Source organism: Arachis hypogaea, chromosome 17, assembly GCF_003086295.3.
Source record: "Arachis hypogaea cultivar Tifrunner chromosome 17, arahy.Tifrunner.gnm2.J5K5, whole genome shotgun sequence".
NCBI classification, from domain to species: domain Eukaryota; kingdom Viridiplantae; phylum Streptophyta; class Magnoliopsida; order Fabales; family Fabaceae; genus Arachis; species Arachis hypogaea.
This window is the reverse complement of record NC_092052.1, coordinates 115,866,468-115,888,525: the sequence shown is the minus strand read 5'-3', so window position 1 is coordinate 115,888,525 and position 22,058 is coordinate 115,866,468. Positions and strand designations below refer to the sequence as shown.

General features: G+C 34.5%; 1 protein-coding gene and 1 non-coding gene across 2 annotated transcripts; one reads left to right on the top strand and one right to left on the bottom strand.

Annotated features, from left to right (window-relative positions):
- Positions 1–4,868: 4,868 nt before the first annotated feature.
- LOC112768465 (small nucleolar RNA R71) lies at positions 4,869–4,976 on the bottom strand. The gene has a single exon (XR_003185890.1). It is a non-coding gene; the product is annotated as a small nucleolar RNA R71 (small nucleolar RNA).
- A 12,217-nt stretch (positions 4,977–17,193) lies between these two features.
- Positions 17,194–20,358, top strand: LOC140180690 (uncharacterized). The gene is made up of 3 exons (XM_072221967.1): positions 17,194–17,206; positions 17,310–18,604; positions 19,615–20,358. The coding sequence occupies exons 1-3, from the start codon at positions 17,194–17,196 to the stop codon at positions 20,356–20,358; spliced, it is 2,052 nt and encodes a 683-aa protein (XP_072078068.1).
- The last annotated feature ends 1,700 nt before the right edge of the window (positions 20,359–22,058 follow it).

Genomic DNA, 22,058 nt, shown 5'->3' with positions numbered 1-22,058 from the left:
TGATTCAATCCCTTCACTAAAATTAAACTGAACCGCATATCTGATACATGCCTAACATTCTTCAATTGTAATTTGTATCCTATGTTAGTTTTAAGCCACATATATTCCATACCAATAATATCAAACACCCCTTTATCTCCCAATTTAATGTTGCCAAAATTTTTAACAGTATAAGAATTGAAAAATTTGCATCTCGGTGTGAAATGACATGAGGCACCAAAGTTCATAATTCAAGTGAAATTCTCACAAACAAGATTAACATAGTTTTTCATCATATGTGATAAGATCATCTTTATAAACAATAGTAGTAGTTTTTTTTATCATTTTTTTTACCTTTATCTCCATTGCTTCTTTTTTATTACTCTCTTTTCAAGAACATATAATACCTTTTGATTAGAGACGGAGCTAGACTAAACTTTCGAGAGGGAAAAAATTTAATTTTGTAATATAGAAAAGACTAAACTAAATATTTTACGAGGTCCAAATTGAAAATTTTATATATTTATAAAGAAAAATTGAGATTCAGGGGCCATTTTCCCTTTTCTTTACATGAGGCTCTACATCTGCTCTTGATATGCTCCAACTTGACACAATAGTGACAAATGAACTCCTTTCTTGACTTGTACTTTTCTCTTGATTTGCTTTGACTCTATGATCTATTAGAACTATGAGATTTTTTATTTCGATTTCTCTCCCATAACTCTGAAACAAGTGCTTCTGACTGGGAGAAAGGTATTGATCAAATCTCGCTCTCTTCTTCTAACTTTTTCATTCAACATACTCTCTTTAACCATTGCTAACATCAATTTTTCTTTAGAGATGAGTTAGTCAATGTCACAACCAGAACTTATCAACTATCAGGCAAAGAACTCAATAATAACAAGGCTTGCAACTAATCATTTAAAGTGATGTCGTTATTTGTCAATTGGTTCACAGTCTCCTGAAATATGCTCAAATTCTCGAACATTAATTTACCTCCAATATATTTCATATTAACTAGCTTCCTAATCAAGAATACTTGTTTTGCACATTTTTCCTTTTATATAACTCCTTCAATTTCTTCCACATCTTTTCGATATTAGTTTTAGTGTCAATGATGAGCGGATAATTTATACACTTTTTGGCATTGTTTTTACATAGTTTTTAGTATGATTTAGTTAGTTATTAGTATATTTTTATTAGTTTTTAATTAAAATTCACATTTCTGGACTTTACTATGAGTTTGTGTGTTTTTCTGTGATTTCAGGTATTTTCTGGCTGAAATTGAGGGACCTGAGCAAAAATCAGATTCAGAGGTTGAAGAAGGACTGCAGATGTTGTTGGATTCTGACCTCCCTGCACTCAAAGTGGATTTTCTGGAGCTACAGAACTCCAAATGGCGCGCTCTCAATTGCGTTAGAAAGTAGACATCCAGGGCTTTCCAGAAATATATAATAGTCCATACTTTGCCCGAGTTTAGATGATGCAAACTGGTGTTGAACGCCAGTTTCATGCTGCATTCTGGAGTTAAACGCCAGAAACAGGTTGCAAAGTGGAGTTAAATGCCAGAAACATGTTACAAAGTGGCGTTCAACTCCAAGAGAAGCCTCTACACGTGGAAAGCTCAATGCTCAGCCCAAGCACACACCAAGTGGGCCCCGGAAGTGGATTTCTACATCATTTACTCATTTCCGTAAACCCTAGTAACTACTTTAGTATAAATAGGACTTTTTACTATCTTTCTAAGGATCTTTGATTAGTTTTTATGCTATCTTAGACTTTCATGGGGGCTGGCCATTCGGCCATGCCTGGACCATTATCACTTATGTATTTTCAAACGGTAGAGTTTCGACACACCATAGATTAAGGTGTGGAGCTCTGCTGTTCCTCATGAATTAATACAAAGTACTACTGTTTTTCTATTCAATTCAAGCTTATTCCTATTCTAAGATATCCATTCGCACCCAAGAACATGATGAATGTGATGATTATGTGACGCTCATCATCATTCTCACTTATGAACGCGTGCCTGACAAACACTTCCGTTCTATATGCAAGCAAGCTAGAATGAATATCTCTTAGATATCTAATACAGGGACCGAGTCCGAGATATTAGAATCTTCGTTGTATAAGTTAGAACCCATGGATGGCCATTCTTGAGATCCGGAAAGTCTAAACCTTGTCTGTGGTATTCCGAGTAGGATCTGGGAAGGGATGGCTGTGACGAGCTTCAAACTCGCGAGTGCTGGGCGTAGTGACAGACGCAAAAGGATAGTAAATCCTATTCCAGTATGATCGAGAACCGACATATGATTAGCCATGCAGTGACAGCGCATTGGACCATTTTCACAGAGAGGATGGGATGTAGCCATTGACAACGGTGATGCCCTACATAAAGCTTGGCATGGAAAGGAGTAGGAATGGTTGGATGAAGACAGCAGAAAAGCAGAGGTTCAGAGGAACGAAAGCATCTCTATACGCTTATCTGAAATTCTCACTAATGAATTACATAAGTATCTCTATCCTAGTTTATGTTTTATTTATCTTTTAATTATTAAAACTCTATATCCATTTGAATCCGCCTGACTGAGATTTACAAGGTGACCATAGCTTGCTTCAAGCCGACAATCTCCGTGGGATCGACCCTTACTCACGTAAGGTTTATTACTTGGACGACCCAGTGCACTTGCTGGTCAGTTGTGCGAAGTTGTGACAAAGAATTAAGATTATGAACGTGCGTATAAAGTTTTCAGCGCCGTTACCAAGGAATGGAACCGTCACGATTTCTGTGCACCAAGTTTTTGGCGCCGTTGTCGGGGATTGTTCGAGTTTGGACAACTGACGGTTCATCTTGTTGCTTAGATTAGGTAATTTTATTTTAATTTTAAGTTTTTTTTATTTCTTATTTTCGAAAAAAAAATAATTTCTTCTTTTTCGTTTTTCCCAATTAATTTTCGAAAAATCAAAAAAATTTATAAAATCATAAAATCAAAAATATTTTTGTGTTTCTTGTTTGAGTCTAGAGTCAAGTTTTAAATTTGGTGTCAATTGCATCTTTTTAATTTTCCAAAAATTATTTTCAAAAATTTCATGCATTGCATTCTTCATGATCTTCAATTCGTTCTTGGCCAGTCTTCTTGTTTGATCTTCATATTTTCTTGTTTTGTGTCTTTTCTTGTTTTTCATATGCATTCTTGAATTCTTAGTGTCTAAAAATTAAAAATCTTTAAGTTTAGTGTCTTGCATGTTTTCTTTTCTTCAAAATTTTCAAAAATAAGTCCTTGGTGTTCATGACATTCAAAGTGTTCTTGGTGTTCATCTTGACATTCATAGTGTTCTTGCATGCATCATGTGTTTTGATTCAAAATTTTCATGCATTGAGTCTTTTTGATGTTTTTCTCTTTCTACATTAAAAATTCAAAAATAAAAAAAATATCTTTCCCTTTTTCTCTCATAAATTTTCGAAGATTTGAGTTGACTTTTTCAAAACTTTTTAAAATTTAGTTGTTTCTTATGAGTCAAATCAAATTTTCAATTTAAAAATTCTATCTTTTTCAAAAATCAAATCTTTTTCAATTTTTCCTTCATATTTTCGAAAACTTTATGATTGATTTTCAAAATCTTTTTCTTATTTCTAAATCATATTTTCGAAATTAATGCTAACAATTAATGTGATTGATTCAAAAATTTTAAGTTTGTTACTTGCCTCTTAAGAAAGGTTCAATCTTTAAATTTTAAAATCAAATATTTTTGTTTCTTGTTAGTCAAGTAATCAACTTTAATTTTAAAAATCAAATCTTTTTAAAATTCTTTTTCAAATCTTTTTCAAATTAAATTTTTCAATCATATCTTTCAATCATATCTTTTTCAAAATCAATTTCAAAATTTTTTTTAACTTTTTATCTTTTTAAATTGATTTTCAAATCTTTTTTCAATCAATCCTATCTTTTTGTTTCAATCATATCTTTTTCATAACTACCTAACTAATTCTCTCTCTCTAATTTTCGAAAATCACCTTCCTCTTTTTCAAAATTCATTTTTAATTAACTAATTATTTTAATTTTTAATTTTAGTTTTATTTCTTTTCTAATTTTCGAATTTTATTTTAATTTCAAATTAAAAATAAAAATATTTTTATTTTAATTTATTTAATTTTCGAAAATTCTTCTCTCTCACCTCCTTCTAATTATTTATTTATTTACTAACACTTCCCTTCATCTCAAAATTCGAACCCTCTCTTCCTCTTGGTGTTCGAATTTCTCTTCTTTTATTCTTATCTTCTTCTACTCACATAAAGAAATCTCTATACTGTGACATAGAGGATTCCATATTTTCTTTTCTGTTTTCTTCTTTTTCATATGAGCAGGAACAAGGATAAGAACATTCTTGTTGAGGCTGATCCTGAACCTGAAAGGACTCTGAAGAGGAAGCTAAGGGAAGCTAAAGCACAACTCTCTGGAGAAAATCTGACAGAAATTTTCGAAAAAGAAGGAGACATGGGCGAAAATAATAACAATGCAAGGAAGATGCTTGGTGACTTTACTGCACCAAATTCCAATTTACATGGAAGAAGCATCCCAATCCCTGCCATTGGAGCAAACAATTTTGAGCTTAAGCCTCAATTAGTTTCTTTTATGCAATAGAATTGCAAGTTTCATGGACTTCCATCAGAAGATCCTTTTCAATTCTTAACTGAATTCTTGCAGATCTGTGATACTGTTAAGACCAATGGGGTTGATTCCGAGGTCTACAGGCTTATGCTTTTCCCGTTTGCTGTAAGAGACAGAGCTAGAGTATGGTTGGACTCTCAACCTAAAGACAGCCTGAACTCTTGGGATAAGCTGGTCACGGCTTTCTTAGCCAAGTTCTTTCCTCCTCAAAAGCTTGGCAAGCTTAGAGTGGATGTTCAAACTTTCAGACAGAAAGAAGGAGAATCCCTCTATGAAGCTTGGGAGAGATACAAGGAACTGACCAAAAAGTGTCCTTCTGACATGCTTTCAGAATGGACCATCCTGGATATATTCTATGATGGTCTGTCTGAGTTATCAAAGATGTCACTGGACCATTCTGCAGGTGGATCCATCCACCTAAAGAAAACGCCTGCAGAAGCTCAAGAACTCATTGACATGGTTGCAAATAACTAGTTTATGTACACTTCTGAAGGAATCCTGTGAGTAATGGGACGCCTATGAGGAAGGGAGTTCTTGAAATTGATACTCTGAATGCCATATTGGCTCAGAATAAATATTAACTCAGCAAGTCAATATGATCTCTCAGAGTCTGAATGGATTGAAGGAATCATCCAACAGTACTAAAGAGGCATCTTCTGAAGAAGAAGCTTATGATCCTGAGAACCCTGCAATAGCAGAAGTGAATTACATGGGTGAATCCTATGGAAACACTTATAATTCCTCATGGAGAAATTATCCAAATTTCTCATGGAAGGATCAACAAAAGCCTCAACAAGGCTTTAACAATGGTGGAAGAAACAGGTTTAGCAATAGCAAGCCTTTTCCATCATCCACTCAGCAAAAGACAGAGAGTCCTGAGCAGGATCTATCTAGCTTAGCAAATATAGTCTCTGATCTATCTAAGGCCACTTTAAGTTTCATGAATGAAACAAGGTCCTCCATTAGAAATCTGGAGGCACAAGTGGGCCAGCTGAGTAAAAAGGTCACTGAAACCCCTCCTAGTACTCTCCCAAGTAATACAGAAGAGAATCCAAAAAGAGAGTGCAAGGTCATTGAATCAACCAACATGGCCGAACCTACAAGGGAGGGAGAGGACGTGAATCCCAGTGAGGAAGACCTCCTGAGACGTCCAGTGATCAACAAGGAGTTTTCCTCTGAGGAACCAAAGGAATCTGAGACTCATCTAGAGACCATAGAGATTTCATTGAACCTCCTTATGCCATTCATGAGCTCTGATGAGTATTCTTCTTCTGAAGAGAATGAAAATGTTACTAAAGAGCAAGTTGCCAAGTACCTTGGTGCAATCATGAAGCTGAATGCCAAATTATTTGGTAATGAGACTTGGGAAGATGAACCTCCCTTGCTCATCAATGAAATAAGTGATCCAGATCAACTGAGATTACCTCAGAAGAAACAGGATCCTGGAAAGTTCTTAATACCTTGTACCATAGGCACCATGACTTTTGAGAAGGCTCTATGTGACCTTGGATCAGGGATAAACCTCATGCCACTCTCTGTAATGGAGAAACTGGGAGTCTTTGAGGTGCAAGCTGCCAGAATCTCATTAGAGATGGCAGACAACTCCAGAAAACAGGCTTATGGACAAGTAGAGGACGTGCTAGTAAAGGTTGAAGGCCTTTACATCCCTGCTAATTTCATAATCCTGGATACTGGGAAGGATGAGGATGAATCCATCATCCTTGGAAGACCTTTTCTAGCCACAGCAAGAGATGTGATTGATGTGGACAGAGGAGAATTGATCCTTCAACTGAATGAGGACAACCTTGTGTTTAAAACTCAAGGATCTCCTTCTGTAACCATGGAGAGGAAGCATGAAAAGCTTCTCTCACTGCAGAGTCAACCAAAGCCCCCACAGTCAAACTCTAAGTTTGGTGTTGGGAGGCCACAACCAAACTCTAAGTTTGGTGTTGAACCTCCCACATTCAAACTCTAAGTTTGGTATTGGGAGGTTCCAACAATGCTCTGAACATCTGTGAGGCTCCATGAGAGCTCACTGTCAAGCTATTGACATTAAAGAAGCACTTGTTGGGAGGCAACCCAATGTTATCTAATTATATTTATTTATTTTCCATTGTTATTTTATGTGTTCTTTAGGTTGATGATCATGTGAAGTCACAAAAACTACTGAAAAATCAAAAACAGAATGAAAAATAGAATGAAAAATAGCACACCCTGGAGGAGAATAGTCTGGCGTTTAAACGCCAGAAACAGGCACCTGTCTGGCGTTTAACGCCAGAAACAGGCACCAAGCTGGCGTTTAACGCCAGAACAGAGCATGGAAGTGGCGTTTAACACCAGAAACAGGCAGCAGTCTGGCGTTAAACGCCAGGATTGCATGTATAGGGCGTTTTACACGTCTAAAGGGTGCAGGGATGAAAAATCCTTGACACCTCAAGATCTGTGGACCCCACAGGATTCCCACATGATCTGTGGACCCCACAGGATCCCCACCTAATCCTATTCTCTCCTCTTCACACCTTTTCATAACTCTCTTCCCCAAATGCCCTTCACCAATCACTTCAATCACTCTTTCCCATCACCCCCTCACCACTCACATCCATCTTCTCTTCCCCATAAACCCCACCTACCTTCAAATTCAAAATATTTTCCCTCCCAAACCCAACCCTAAATGGCCGAACCCTAAACCCCTCCCCACTTCTATATAAACCCCTCATTCCTTCTTCTATTTCACACAACACAACCATCTCTTCTTCCACTTGGCCGAAACCTACTCTCTCTCCCTCTCCTCCATTTCTCTTCTTCTTCTACTTTTTTCTTTCCTCTTTTGCTCGGGTACGAGCAAACATTTTAAGTTTGGTGTGGTAAAAGCATAGCTTTTTGTTTTTCCATAACCATTTATGGCACCTAAGACCAGAGAAACCTCTAGAAAGAGGAAAGGGAAGGCAATTGCTTCCACCTCTGAGTCATGAGAGATAGAGAGATTTATCTCAAAGGTCTATCAAGACCACTTCTATAAAGTTGTGGCCAAGAAGAAAGTGATCCCTGATGTTCCTTTCAAGCTCAAGAAGAATGAGTATCCGGAGATCCGACTTGAAATCCAAAGAAGAGGTTGGGAAGTTCTCACCAACCCCATTCAACAAGTCGGGATCCTAATGGTTCAAGAGTTCTATGCAAACGCATGGATCACTAGGAACCATGATCAAAGTGTGAACCCGAATCCAAAGCATTGGCTTACCATGGTTCGGGGAAAATACTTAGATTTCAGTCCGGAAAATGTAAGGCTGGCGTTCAACTTGCCAATGATGGAAGAGAACGTACGCCCCTACACAAGAAGGGTCAACTTTGATCAAAGGTTGGACCAAGTCCTCATAGACATATGTGAGGAAGGAGCTCAATGGTAAATTGACTCAAGAGGCAAGCCGGTTCAATTAAGAAGGCATGGCCTCAAACCAGTGGCTAGGGGATGGCTAGGTTCATTCAACGCTCAATCATTCCTACTAGTAACCGGTCTGAAGTTACTATAGATCAGGCCATCATGATCCTAGTATCATGATTGGAGAGGAAGTGGAAGTTCATGAGATTATACCTCAAGAACTTTACAAGGTGGCTGACAAGTCCTCCATTTGGGCAAGGTTAGCCTTTCCTCACCTCATATGCCACCTCTGCAATTCGACTGGAATTGACATAGAGGGAGACATCCTCATTGAAGAGGATAAGCCCATCACTAAGAAAAGGATGGAGCAAATAAGAGATCATGGACCTCAACATGAGCATGAGAAAATTTCTCACCATGAAATCCCTGAGATGCCTTAGGGGATGCACTTTCCTCCACAGAATTATTGGGAACAAATCAACACTTCCCTAGGAGAATTAAGTTCCAACATGGGACAACTAAGGGTGGAGCATCAAGAGCACTCCATCATCCTCCATGAAATTAGAGAAGATCAAAGAGCTATGAGGGAGGAGCAAGAAAGACAAGGAAGAGACATAGAGGAGCTCAAGAGCACCATTGGTTCTTCAATAAGAGGAAGACGCCACCCTCACTAAGGTGGACTCATTCCCTAATCTCCTTGTTTATTTATTTTCTTGTTTTTCGATTTCTGAGCTTTATGTTTATTTATATTTGTGTCTTATTACATGATCATTAGTGTCTAAGTGTCTATGCCTTAAAGTTATGAATATGAATCCATCACCTCTCTTGAATGAAAAATGTTTTAATTACAAAAGAACAAGAAGTACAGAGTTTCAAATTCATCCTTGAAACTAGTTTAATTATTTTGATGTGGTGACAATACTTTTTGTTTTCTGAATGAATGCTTGAACAGTGCATATGTCTTTTGAAGTTGATGTTTATGAATGTTAAATATGTTGGCTCTTGAAGAATAAGAAAAAAGGAGACATGTTATTTGATAATCTGAAAAATCATAAAAATTATTCTTGAAGCAAGAAAAAGCAGTGAATACAAAAGCTTGTGAAAAAAAAAAGAAAAAGAAAAATAGCGAAAAAAAGAAGAAAAAGAAAAAGCAAGCAGAAAAAGCCTAAAGCTCTTAAAACCAAAAGGCAAGAGAAAAAAGCCAATAGCCCTTAAAACCAAAAGGCAATGGTAATAAAAAGGATCCAAGGCTTTGAGCATCAATGGATAGGAGGGCCTAAAGGAATAAAATCTTGGCCCAAGCGGCTAAACCAAGCTGTCCCTAACCATGTGCTTGTGGCGTGAAGGTGTCAAGTGAAAACTTGAGACTGAGCGGTTAAAGTCAAGGTCCAAAGCAAAAAAAAAAAAAAAGAGTGGCTTAAGAACCCTGGACACCTCTAATTGGGGACTTTAGCAAAGCTGAGTCACAATCTGAAAAGGTTCACCCAATTATGTGTCTGTGGCATTTATGTACCCGGTGGTAATACTGAAAAACAAAGTGCTTAGGGCCACGGCCAAGACTCATAAAGTAGCTGTGTTCAAGAATCAACATACTGAACTAGGAGAATCAATAACACTATCTGAATTCTAAGTTCCTATAGATGCCAATCATTCTGAACTTCAATGGATAAATTGAGATGCCAAAACTATTCAAGAGGCAAAAAGCTACAAGTCCCGCTCATCTGATTGGAGCTAAGTTTCATTGATATTTTGGAATTTATAGTATATTCTCTTCTTTTTATCCTATTTGATTTTCAGTTGCTTGGGGACAAGCAACAATTTAAGTTTGGTGTAGTGATGAGCGGATAATTTATACGCTTTTTGGCATTGTTTTTACATAGTTTTTAGTATGATTTAGTTAGTTATTAGTATATTTTTATTAGTTTTTAATTAAAATTCACATTTCTGGACTTTACTATGAGTTTGTGTGTTTTTCTGTGATTTCAGGTATTTTCTGGCTGAAATTGAGGGACCTGAGCAAAAATCAGATTCAGATGTTGAAGAAGGACTGCAGATGCTGTTGGATTCTGACCTCCCTGAACTCAAAGTGGATTTTCTGGAGCTACAGAACTCCAAATGGAGCGCTCTCAATTGCGTTGGAAAGTAGACATCTAGGACTTTCCAGCAATATATAATAGTCCATACTTTTTCCGAGTTTAGATGACGCAAACTGGCGTTGAACGCTAGTTCCATGCTACATTATGGAGTTAAACGCCAGAAACAGGTTGCAAAGTGGAGTTAAACGCCAAAAACAGGTTACAAAGTGGCGTTCAACTCCAAGAGAAGCCTCTACACGTGGAAAGCTCAATGCTCAGCCCAAGCACATACCAAGTGGGCCCCAGAAGTGGATTTCTGCATCATTTACTCATTTCCGTAAACCCTAGTAACTAATTTAGTATAAATAGGACTTTTTACTATCTTTCTAAGGATCTTTGATTAGTTTTATGCTATCTTAGACTTTCATGGGGGCTGGCTATTCGGCCATGCCTGGACCATTATCACTTATGTATTTTCAAACGGTAGAGTTTCTACACACCATAAATTAAGGTGTGGAGCTCTGCTGTTCCTCATTAATTAATACAAAGTACTACTGTTTTTCTATTCAATTCAAGCTTATTCCTATTCTAAGATATCCATTCGCACCCAAGAACATGATGAATGTGATGATTATGTGACGCTCATCATCATTCTCACTTATGAACGCGTGCCTGACAAACACTTCCGTTCTATATGCAAACAAGCTAGAATGAATATCTCTTAGATATCTAATACTGGGGACCGAGTCCGAGATATTAGAATCTTCGTGGTATAAGTTAGAACCCATGGATGGCCATTCTTGAGATCCGGAAAGTCTAAACCTTGTCTGTGGTATTCCGAGTAGGATCTGGGAAGGGATGGCTATGACGAGCTTCAAACTCGCAAGTGCTGGGCGTAGTGACAGACGCAAAAGGATAGTAAATCCTATTCCAGTATGATCGAGAACCGACAGATGATTAGCCATGCAGTGGCAGCACATTGGACCATTTTCACAGAGAGAATGGGATGTAGCCATTGACAACGGTGATGCCCTACATAAAGCTTGGCATGGAAAGGAGTAGGAATGGTTGGATGAAGACAGCAGGAAAGCAGAGGTTCAGAGGAACGAAAGCATCTCTATACGCTTATCTGAAATTCTCACTAATGAATTACATAAGTATCTCTATCCTAGTTTATGTTTTATTTATCTTTTAATTATTAAAACTCTATATCCATTTGAATCCGCCTGACTGAGATTTACAAGGTGACCATAGCTTGCTTCAAGCCGACAATCTCCATGGGATCGACCCTTACTCACGTAAGGTTTATTACTTGGACGACCCAGTGCACTTGCTGGTCAGTTGGGCGAAGTTGTGACAAAGAATTAAGATTATGAACGTGCGTATAAAGTTTTCAGCGCCGTTACCAAGGAATAGAATCGTCACAATTTCTGCGCACCAGTCAACATGTGAATACACATTGAAATCAAGCCACTGCTTAATCAAATAAACTACCTTCCGATTCAACTTCTTCTATTCAGCATCGAATTTAGTACTTTTAGACAAGATCATACAAATCCTTGCTATATAACATATCTTCCATGAGGGTCTTTTAAATTGAATAATTTTTGGAATTTAATTTTACTATATTTGGCTCCTAAATATTTTTCTCTTTTTAATCAGCATAGAAATAAACAATCAAACCTCTGAATACCACTTTATTGAAAAAATTTGAAATTCAAACAAGAACTTACCTGACACCGAAAACACCAAAAATAATTTTTTCACAACCTGTATAATTAAATAGACAATACTAAAAATACTCTAAGAAGCAAATACAATAATAGAAATTACAATAATAAAACACCAGAATTTTATCATAGAAAAATCTCCAAAAGACGGGTAAAAAATTTACGAGACCTAGTTCAGCAAAATCTTCTACTATTAAATAATGTGTATACAATTAGTTTTTCTAGTAGTACTAGAGTATCTCAACAATCAATACAATCCATCATCAAAACTGATAAAATTAACATAAATCCTTCACAAAGTGAATATCTCAAATCAAATAAAAAAAAAGACAATATAAATAATAAAAGTTTAATTACTCTATTGATCCCTAATATTCATTTTTATACCAAAAACAACATATTAAAATTTTATAAAAAATAAAATAAATTTATCAATTTAATATATGTAAAATTAGAGGATTCTTTTTCCTTTTTTTTCTTTTTCCTTTTCCTTATCCTCCATATCATCCTCTCTCGAACTCTGTTTCTTTTCTTTCTTTTCCAAAAGTAAAAACTCTCTCTTTTTAACCCACGTGACTTATAGCTATTTTTTTTAAAAAAAAAAAAAACTTGTGGATTCTACATTTCTACTTGAGTTGAGATCCACCAACAATAAACATATCATTTTAAAATTATTCTTTTAAAGAGGTATGTATCAGCTATCTGTGTATATTCTTTTTGACACACTGAACACCCAAAGAAATAAGAATAGAAATTAGGTGGCTGAAGGTCCATGTATACATGCACATGTTAATAACGTGGCGACGACTCGTCAAAAATTGGCAAGAGGAGGGGGTCAAATGCCTGCCATTTGAGGTACGGCTCGTCGGCATGCAAATTCCCTTGTTAAATTGGTTTAGTTGTGCTATGTTAGAAGATCAGTAAAGTATTAAAAAAATTAACATTTTTAATAGAAAAAAATAATTGTTGATTAATGCATGTTATCTCAAATATAAAGTAAACAAAAGGTTGATCAAGTTTGTGGATAAAATGCCATGAGTGTCTACATGTGACGGTTCTGTCAAGAACATCTAACTTACCTTAAATTTTTTAGTTTATTTTTTCGTTAGAAGTTATAGTTGTCTCTGTCTCGAAACATGGATCTTTCTGTAAATTATTATGAATTAACACCCATGGAAAAAACATATAAGTAGTGGGATAATATACAACTACAACTAATAATAAAGACGTGTACGTATTCACTACTCTTATTTTCATGTGAATTTAATTTGGTTTTACAGAGTATATATTTATTTTTATTTTTGAGTAATGTTACGTAGGTGATTATAACATAAAGTTATTTAATTTAATTTAATCTTTATAATTATTATATAGTATTTATAATTATATATTTATTACATATAAAATTATTAATTTATTTTAATAATAAATAAAAATAAAAAATAAAAAAATGTATTAAAAAACCAAAAAATAAATTATGATTCCTTATAGTTTTCAAACTATGACTTTCAAATATTTTTGTTTATTTTAAACTTTAATAATGTATGTCGTGGAATAATATACAACTACAAGTCTTCAACTAAAACATGAGTTATTGTGGGTATAGTTATTGGAGTATTAACAATATATTTAAATTAATATCTATTTAAAAATGCAGAATGTTAGAGACAATATTTTTAGTAAAAAAAATAAAAAGTTAGTCATTGTTAACTTAAATATAAGAAAACAAGATTAAGCTTTTTAAAGCGAAAAAGTTAGTAAAATAATAAAGTAAGGAGTTAATTTCATATGTCTTTGTCTTTCCAAACTTTTAGGTGGGTTAGATTTTAAAAATCTCAATTTGATGACCGATCCATTTTTGGTAAAAAATATTTGGAGGCTTCTAACATTAAAAGACCATTTGTGGAGAGAAGTATTTCAAGAGTTATACAGTGTAGAACAGAGTTAGAAGAGCGGCACTACAAGAATTTGACGAATTAGCAACGAACTTTTGTGAGAAATATTTTTTGTTATTAATCTGTCATTAACTTGCGAGGAATTAGTGACACACTAACGACAAAATTAATGAGCAGTCACAAAATATCCGAACTTGAAAAAAGCGACTGATTAGCAAAAGATTCACGAGTAAGTTTGTTTCTCGCAAATTAACTTTTGTAGCTAAAAAAAGAGCGGAAAAAATTTCCTTGCTAATTTGTCACAAATTAATTAGCGAGTGACAATGTTCTAGCAAATCAGTCACTTATGGGTTCAATCGAATAGAAGTAAAGTAGCGAGAAATATTATTGTCACTATTCCGTCGCAAGTATTTGATATACAATTAGCGAGAAACAATTCACACACTAGTTCGTCGCTAAATAAACTTTGTGCGAAAAGGCTAATTAGCGAGGAATAATGTTACTAGCTAATCCGTCACAATGACTTGAAATGCATTTTGCGATGGACAATTTCCTAACTAATTTGTCATCAAAGTTTTTATTTTTAGCGAGCAACTAGTTTCTCGCTAATTTGTCACATAATATTGTAAAATTTAAAATTAGGGTAGCGACAGAAAACAGTTGTCGCTAACTCGTTGCAACGGATAAATCATTCAGCTAGGGAAGTGTTCCTTGCTAATTAGTCGCTAAAGTGGAAATACAGACTAGGACCTAAGTAGTGAGAAATTTGCGACCGTTTAACAACCAACACACTTCGTTCGCTGATTTCAAGTCGCTGATTAGCGAGCGAAATACCTCTGTCGCTAAATTGTCGCAAGTTTAATTTAGCGAGCGACTTGGCAACGGCAATATTGTCGCAAAGAAAAGTTATATCCTACCTATTTTGTAGCAAATTACTCGCTAATCTCATTGAAAATCTGTCGCAGAGTTATAACAAATCCAAAGCTAACTGAGAAAATGTTAGAAGTAACTGGTCGCAATTGAGTCACTAATCAAAAGCTTATTTAGTGAGGAATTAGCGACCACTTAACAACTGATAGACTTTCCTCACTTATTTCAAGTTGCTACTAATTTGTGAGGAAACACGTTAGTCCTTATTCCATCACTACTTTAACTAGTGGTTCACGTGCCTGTTCAACCACTTTTCTATTGAGTTTAAGAAATTAATTTTATATTTTTATTTTTAAAATTATAAATTTAATATTAATAATTAAAAATAAATTATAAAAATATAAAATACCTTAAATGATTTAACATGTAAAATGTATAAAATAAATAAATTAAAATTAAAAAACAAGATTAAAAAAATATTTTGTTGTTATTGTGTGTAACAAAATCAATATAAACACTTACTAATATTATATAAAGATTAGTTGTTTATAAATATTATTAAATTTATTTATTTTTTCAATCCTTTTTAATTAGAAACAAATTTAAAAATTTATATCCAAATTATTCTTTATCTCCATCCATAATTCTAATAGCTAAAAAAAATATTTCTTCAATCTTATCTTGAACATATTTAATTTTCTTTAATTTTATTATTTTTTAAAATTATTAATTTTTATTTTTATTATAGCATCTCATCATATTATACACTATCATTTTCGCTTTTCTTTTTTATACATTTATAATATTATTGTCTTTGATTAATATAACTGTCATCTTAAAAATTGGTCAAAAATATAATTATCATAATTTTCTTTCCTTCTTTTTACCATTACTTTTTTTTATTTTACACATAACTTCTATTTTTGTTGTCTTTTTCCTTATTCTACTGAGTACATGTAATACTCTTTTCTATCTTTCTTATACTTAGTGAAAAAAATAATGATAGATATCTATACGGAAAATGATAAGAAAAATATAATGAAAATAAAAATTAAAAAATTTGAATGAATAATGAAACTAAAGATGATGTAAGATATTAAATATAAAATTAAAAGAAAAAAATTTTTAACCATTAAAATGATGTGAAAAAATGAATTCTTTAAATTTAAATTTTTATATCTGCTTCAAATTAAATAAAATTGAAAAATAACAAATAAACAAACATTTATAAATTTTTTATCTTGATTGTTACCTATAATAATAACGTAATGTTTTTAATATTATACTTAAATTAATTCAAATTTCATTATTCTATACATTAAAAAATTAAATAACTCATAAATTTTTTATTTTTATTTTTATTTATTAATAATTTATTATTTACAAGATTTTTATTTTTTTATCTCAAATTTATGATTTAAAAAACATAAAAATTAATTTTTATGATATACAATGTTCTAAAAACTGAATCAGATTAGCCGGTTTGATGGGGTTAATTGGTAAGATAGTATTTATACAATATAAAATTAATCTAATAATATCACAAAATAATACTTAGGAGACAATAATTTTATTTAATATAGTACTCTTTTAGAATAATCATTTCAAATTAATATGAGAACATTTCAGTTAACATGAGAGATAGGCGGTTTTAATGGGCTTAACTCAAATCACGTAATTTAAAACTGTCCATTTAAACGCGTAATTTAAAACTGTCTATTTAAACTGTAGCGATTGAGTCACTTAATTTAAAACTGTCATCACATTATTTTTCTAGAAACCATGTATTAGTATTCAAAAAAAATAAAATTTAAAAAATTTGATAAACAAAATTTAAATGATATAATTTAAATTTAAAAATTTTAATATAATTTGAACGATATAATTTGAACATTTAAATAATAGAATATAAAAATAACTTTACAAAATTTTTAATATTAAATTGATAATTTTAAATTACGTATTTAAATAAACAGTTTAAATTACGTAAAAATCACCCAATAAAACCATTTATCTCCCATATTAATTAAAATAAAATGACAATATATCGTAAAAAAATTCCTATTCTACCTCTAATTTTATACAAATTTTTACATTAAACATTTAAACATTTTTTTTTAGGTAATTCTAATCCTAATTTTACTAATCCCACTCATCCCTCGTCATCTTTCACTCAGCGGCACACACTCTCACTCAACCCTTTAACTCTCACTCATGAAGAAAAAAGAAAACAGAGAAGAAAGCTAACCTAATCCCTATTTGCATATTTCCCAACACCACTCTCCTTTTTTCACCATCTGCAGCCACTCTCCCTTCTCACCCGCCCCTTCAACCCCCTCTCTCTCTCTCATCGTGCCGCCATCCCTCGTCACTCTACCTTCTCACCCGCGCCGTCACCATTCTCTCTGTTTGTAATAGCATATATAAAGGAAAAATAATTAACCACATTAGTTACTTTTGAAACTAGAGTTAGTAGCTTCTAGAGTTCATATATAAATAAGACTCTTCAATTTACTGTAAAGGAGATAGTAATAGTTAACATTCATTTTCTTCTTCTTTCTTCATTGTTCTCTACTTTGGGTAGACTTTATTTCTCACATGGTATCAGATAGTGCCCAAGATCCATGGAGCCAGAAATTATCAACAATAAGCTGCTGCTACTCAAGCATCACCCTCTGCGTCAATTCTAAAGCCCCTTTCTGTTCCTTTACCAGAAAAACTCAACGATGATAATTTTCTCACCTGGCGCCATTCAGCTATTCTTACAATTTCAGGTCAAGAACTTCAAGATCATCTGGACCAACAGAAGATTCCAACAAGATACGCATCAGCTGCTGATGAAAAGGCACAAAATGAAACAAAGACATATAAAGAATGGAGGGTTGATGACTACAATGTCTCTTCCTGGCTCTACTCATCCCTGGATCCCTCGTTCAAACATCGAGTTCTTAGTTGTATTTTTGCACATGACATTTGGAGCCGACTTCACACCCACTTTGCATCACAAACAAAAGCTCGTATTAGGCAACTTCAACTGCAATTAAAATCGATCAAGAAGACTGGTCCAGCATCAGATTATCTTCTTCAAATAAAAAAAGTGGTGGATGCACTCGCCACTGTTGGAGCTCCTCTAACTGATGCAGAATACACCAATGTCATTTTAGATGGATTAAATGAAGATTATCAGTCATTCTTGACATATGTCACTGCCAAAGATCCACCCTATTCCATTCCAGACCTTGAAGCTCTCTTGATGGCTCAAGAAGACATTGTGGAGAGGTTCAAGAAACCAGAACCCTCAATGGTACAGGTCAATTTTACTCAATCCCAACCTTCTCCTCAGACTAATTTTGATTCTACCTATGCAAGAAACACACCGCCTACACCTAATAGAGGCACTTATGGTCGAAGAGGGCGTGGAGGAAGAACAAATCGTGGAGGAAGAGGTTCTTGGAACTCAAATCGGCCACAATGTCAAATTTGTGGCAAGTTGGGGCATATTGCTAGTTACTGTTATTTTAGATTTGACCAACAATTTCAACATGCACAACAAAATTCACCCACCTCTTCGATGCACAATGCACTCCCTCCACCTCCCTCATTCCATAATCCCAAAGCAATGCTTGCTACACCTGCTACAATTGCTGATCCATCTTGGTATGCTGATTCTGGCGCTTCTCATCACTGTACTCCTGATCCGTCAAACCTACAACAAGCACAAGAATATCATGGACAAGATCAAGTTTATATTGGTAATGGTTCAGGTATTAAAATTCAGCATATTGGTAATTCATATTTGCATCATAAACCAACAGATAAAAGATATTATTTCTATGATTTACTGCATGTTCCCTCAATTGCACATAACCTTGTTAGTGTATCCAAATTTGCTAGAGACAACAATGTGTATTTTTCGTTTTGGCCTAATGTTTGTTTTGTGAAATCTCAGGCTACCAAAGAAGTGCTTCTCAAAGGCACAGCAATTAATGGAATGTATCGTTTTGAAAAAGTGACTCTTCCTAAATCAGACTTTAGACAATCCAATACTCAAATTTTTGTTGCTTAAACCTTGACATTGGATGTTTACCATAAAAGATTTGGTCATCCAGCCTTACCAATTGTAAAGTCTATTATAACTAATTGTTCATTACCTCTGTATAATAAAAATGCTTCTGATTCTAGTGTATGTGAACATTGCTGCTTAGCAAAATCTCATAGGTTACCTTACTCTCCATCCAATACTACTTATGATTGCCCTTTATCGTTGATTGTTTCTGATATTTGGGGGCCATCCCCAATCACTGCTCATACAGGTGTTAGATATTATACTTCATTCATTGATGTGTATTCAAGACACACTACAATATATTTTTTAACAAACAAGTCACAAGTCTTTAGTGTTTTTAAATTGTACAAAACTCAGATGGAAAAACAGTTAGGATACTCTATTAAAGCACTTCAAACTGATAATGCTAGAGAATATCTATCTCACACATTTATTGAATTTTTACAACAAGAAGAAATTATTCATAGACTCACTTGTCCCCATACCCCTCAACAGAATGGATAAGCAGAAAGAAAAAATAGGCATATAGTCGAAACTGCTTTAGCTTTATTATCTACTGCTACACTTCCTTTAACTCTATGGAATGAGGCTTTTGCAACCTCGGTATATTTGATAAATCGCATGCCTTCATCTGTTACATGTTATAAATCACCTTTTGAACTATTATATCATCATAAACCTGATTATACTTTCTTGAAAATCTTTGGATGTTTATGTTTTCCTCACACGAGACCATACACTGCTCATAAATTGGAATACAGATCTGAACCCTGTTTATTTTTAGGTTATGCTTTGAATCAAAAAGGATATAGGTGTCTCACTAAAAGTGGAAAAATAATTATCTCTAGAGATGTAGTGTTTCATGAACATCAATTTCTATCTCACTCTTTTTTTCTACTACTATTAATGAAACTTGCACTAGCAATGCTACTGTTTTAGATTTTTTACCTCAGATTGCATCCATTCATCCCTCTTCTGTTGATCCTTCATCTTCAATGCCCAACATCAATTCTGGTGATACACATCATAGTGAGGAACATGAACAAATACATCTAATGCAGACAGCTTCACAGGCTAATGAGACAGCAACTTCTACCCAAGATCTCATATCGATTACTTCTACTCACATTGATTTGCCTTTTTCCTCAAACCCCCCATCTACAACCACTCTTTCAGAAAATATCCATCCAATGCAGACAAGGTCCAAGACAGGTACTAGAACTCCAAAAGCTCTTCAGGTAGCAAAATTCTCAGTCTCTTCTAATTTTGATTTATTGCCTAAAAGTATTCAAAGTGCTCTCCACAATCCCTTATGGAGAGATGCTATGCTCACAGAATATAAAGCACTATTATATCACAATACATGGTCCTTAGTTGAATTACCTGAAAATGAAAAAGTAGTTGGTTGTAAGTGGATATTTGCTGTTAAAAAGAATGCAAAAGATGAGATCATAAGACATAAAGCTAGGTTGGTTGCAAAAGGTTTTCTTCAAACTGCTGGAATTGATTTTGATCAAATTTTTTCACCTATTATAAAACCAGTTACAATTAGGATGATTTTAACCATTGCTTTATCAAAAGGTTGGAAAATTCAACAATATGATTTTCACAATGCATTTCTAAATGGAACTCTTCATGAAACTGTGTTTATGTCCCAACCTCCAGGTTTCTGTCACTCTAATCCTAAACTTGTATGAAAATTAAATAAAGCCATATATGGCCTTAAACAAGCCCCAAGGGCTTGGTACTTAACAATTACTTCCACCCTTCAATCTTTTGGCTTTACAGTAACAAAATCTGATCCTTCCGTATTTACTAGATATACTTCTATTTCTACTATTTATGTTCTTATTTATGTTGATGATATGCTTGTCACTGGAGATAACGAATCTGAAATAAAAACTGTTCTTAGCAAATTTCATTCTACCTTTTTATTGAAAGATTTAGGTGAGCTCAACTTTTTCTTAGGTATAGAAGTTATAACACATTCCTCTTCCTTAATTTCTTTGAACCAAACTAAATATATACATAACCTTCTAACACGTGCCGGCATGAATGAATCCAAACCAAGTATGACTCCAATGATAAGCTCTCTTAGATTGATTGCCAATGCTGGAACTCCTTTTGAAAATCCAACTTTATATCGCTCCATAGTGGGCGGGTTGCAGTATGCAACAATTACACGACCTGATATCAATTTTTCAGTGAACAAACTGAGTCAATTTATGTCCAACCCCTGCCAAGAACATTGGGTTGCAGTTAAACGAGTTCTGAGATACTTGACAGGTACTGCTGAGCTTAAATTGCAATTTCATAGATGCACTGATTTACGTTTTTCTGCTTTTTCAGACTCAGATTGGGCGAGTGATCTTGATGATAGAAAATCTAAAACTAGATTTTGTGTGTACTATGGTTCAAATCTGGTGTCTTGGAAAAGCAGCAAACAACCCACGGTCAGTCGAAGCTCAACTGAGGCTGAATATAGAGCCCTGGCAGCAGTGTTCATGGAACTCCTTTGGATTCAAAATCTTCTGGCTGAATTGCATCAGCCTTGCCCAGCTTCCCCCACTGTATTTTGTGACAATATTTCAGCTGTGCTGCTTGCATATAATCCAATCTTACATAATCGGACTAAACACTTTGAGTTAGATCTCTACTTTGTTCGGGACAAGGTGATCACAGGCTCTATTGCTGTCACACATATTCCATCAACTGAACAAGTGGCAGATGTGTTAACAAAGCCTCTGTCATTAGCCAGCTTTGACAAATTTAAAAGCAAACTCAGGTTGGCATTCAAACCACCATGAGTTTGTGGGGGGATAATAGCATATATAAAGGAAAAATAATTAACCACATTAGTTACTTTTGAAACTAGAGTTAGTAGCTTCTAGAGTTCATATATAAATAAGACTCTTCAATTTACTGTAAAGGAGATAGTAATAGTTAACATTCATTTTCTTCTTCTTTCTTCATTGTTCTCTGCTTTGGGTAGACTTTATTTCTCACAGTTTGCGGCGTCGTCAATTCCCCTCTCTACCGCCGGGCAATTCTCGTCTCTGCCACCTCGTCCGTTCTCCTCTCCGCTGCGCGTCTCATACTTCACCCTTAGTCCTCTGCTCTATGCTCTGCTTTGCACGTTTGTGGCCAGCTCGCATCCAATAGGAAGAAGCCGCCGTCTGCCATTGACAGCATCCTGCCGAAGCCGTGGGTTGTCCCTCCTCCAGTCCTCTTCCACTTCTACCTGGCTTCAGGTGTGATACTTTCTCCTTCTCTGTGTAATCTATTGCATTTAGGGTTTATCCCTCTCTGTAATTTGTTATAGCTTTTGTTCTTGTGTCCTAGTATATAAATCATAATCTATGCTTCTATGTATAATCACCTTTTCTGTATAAATCTT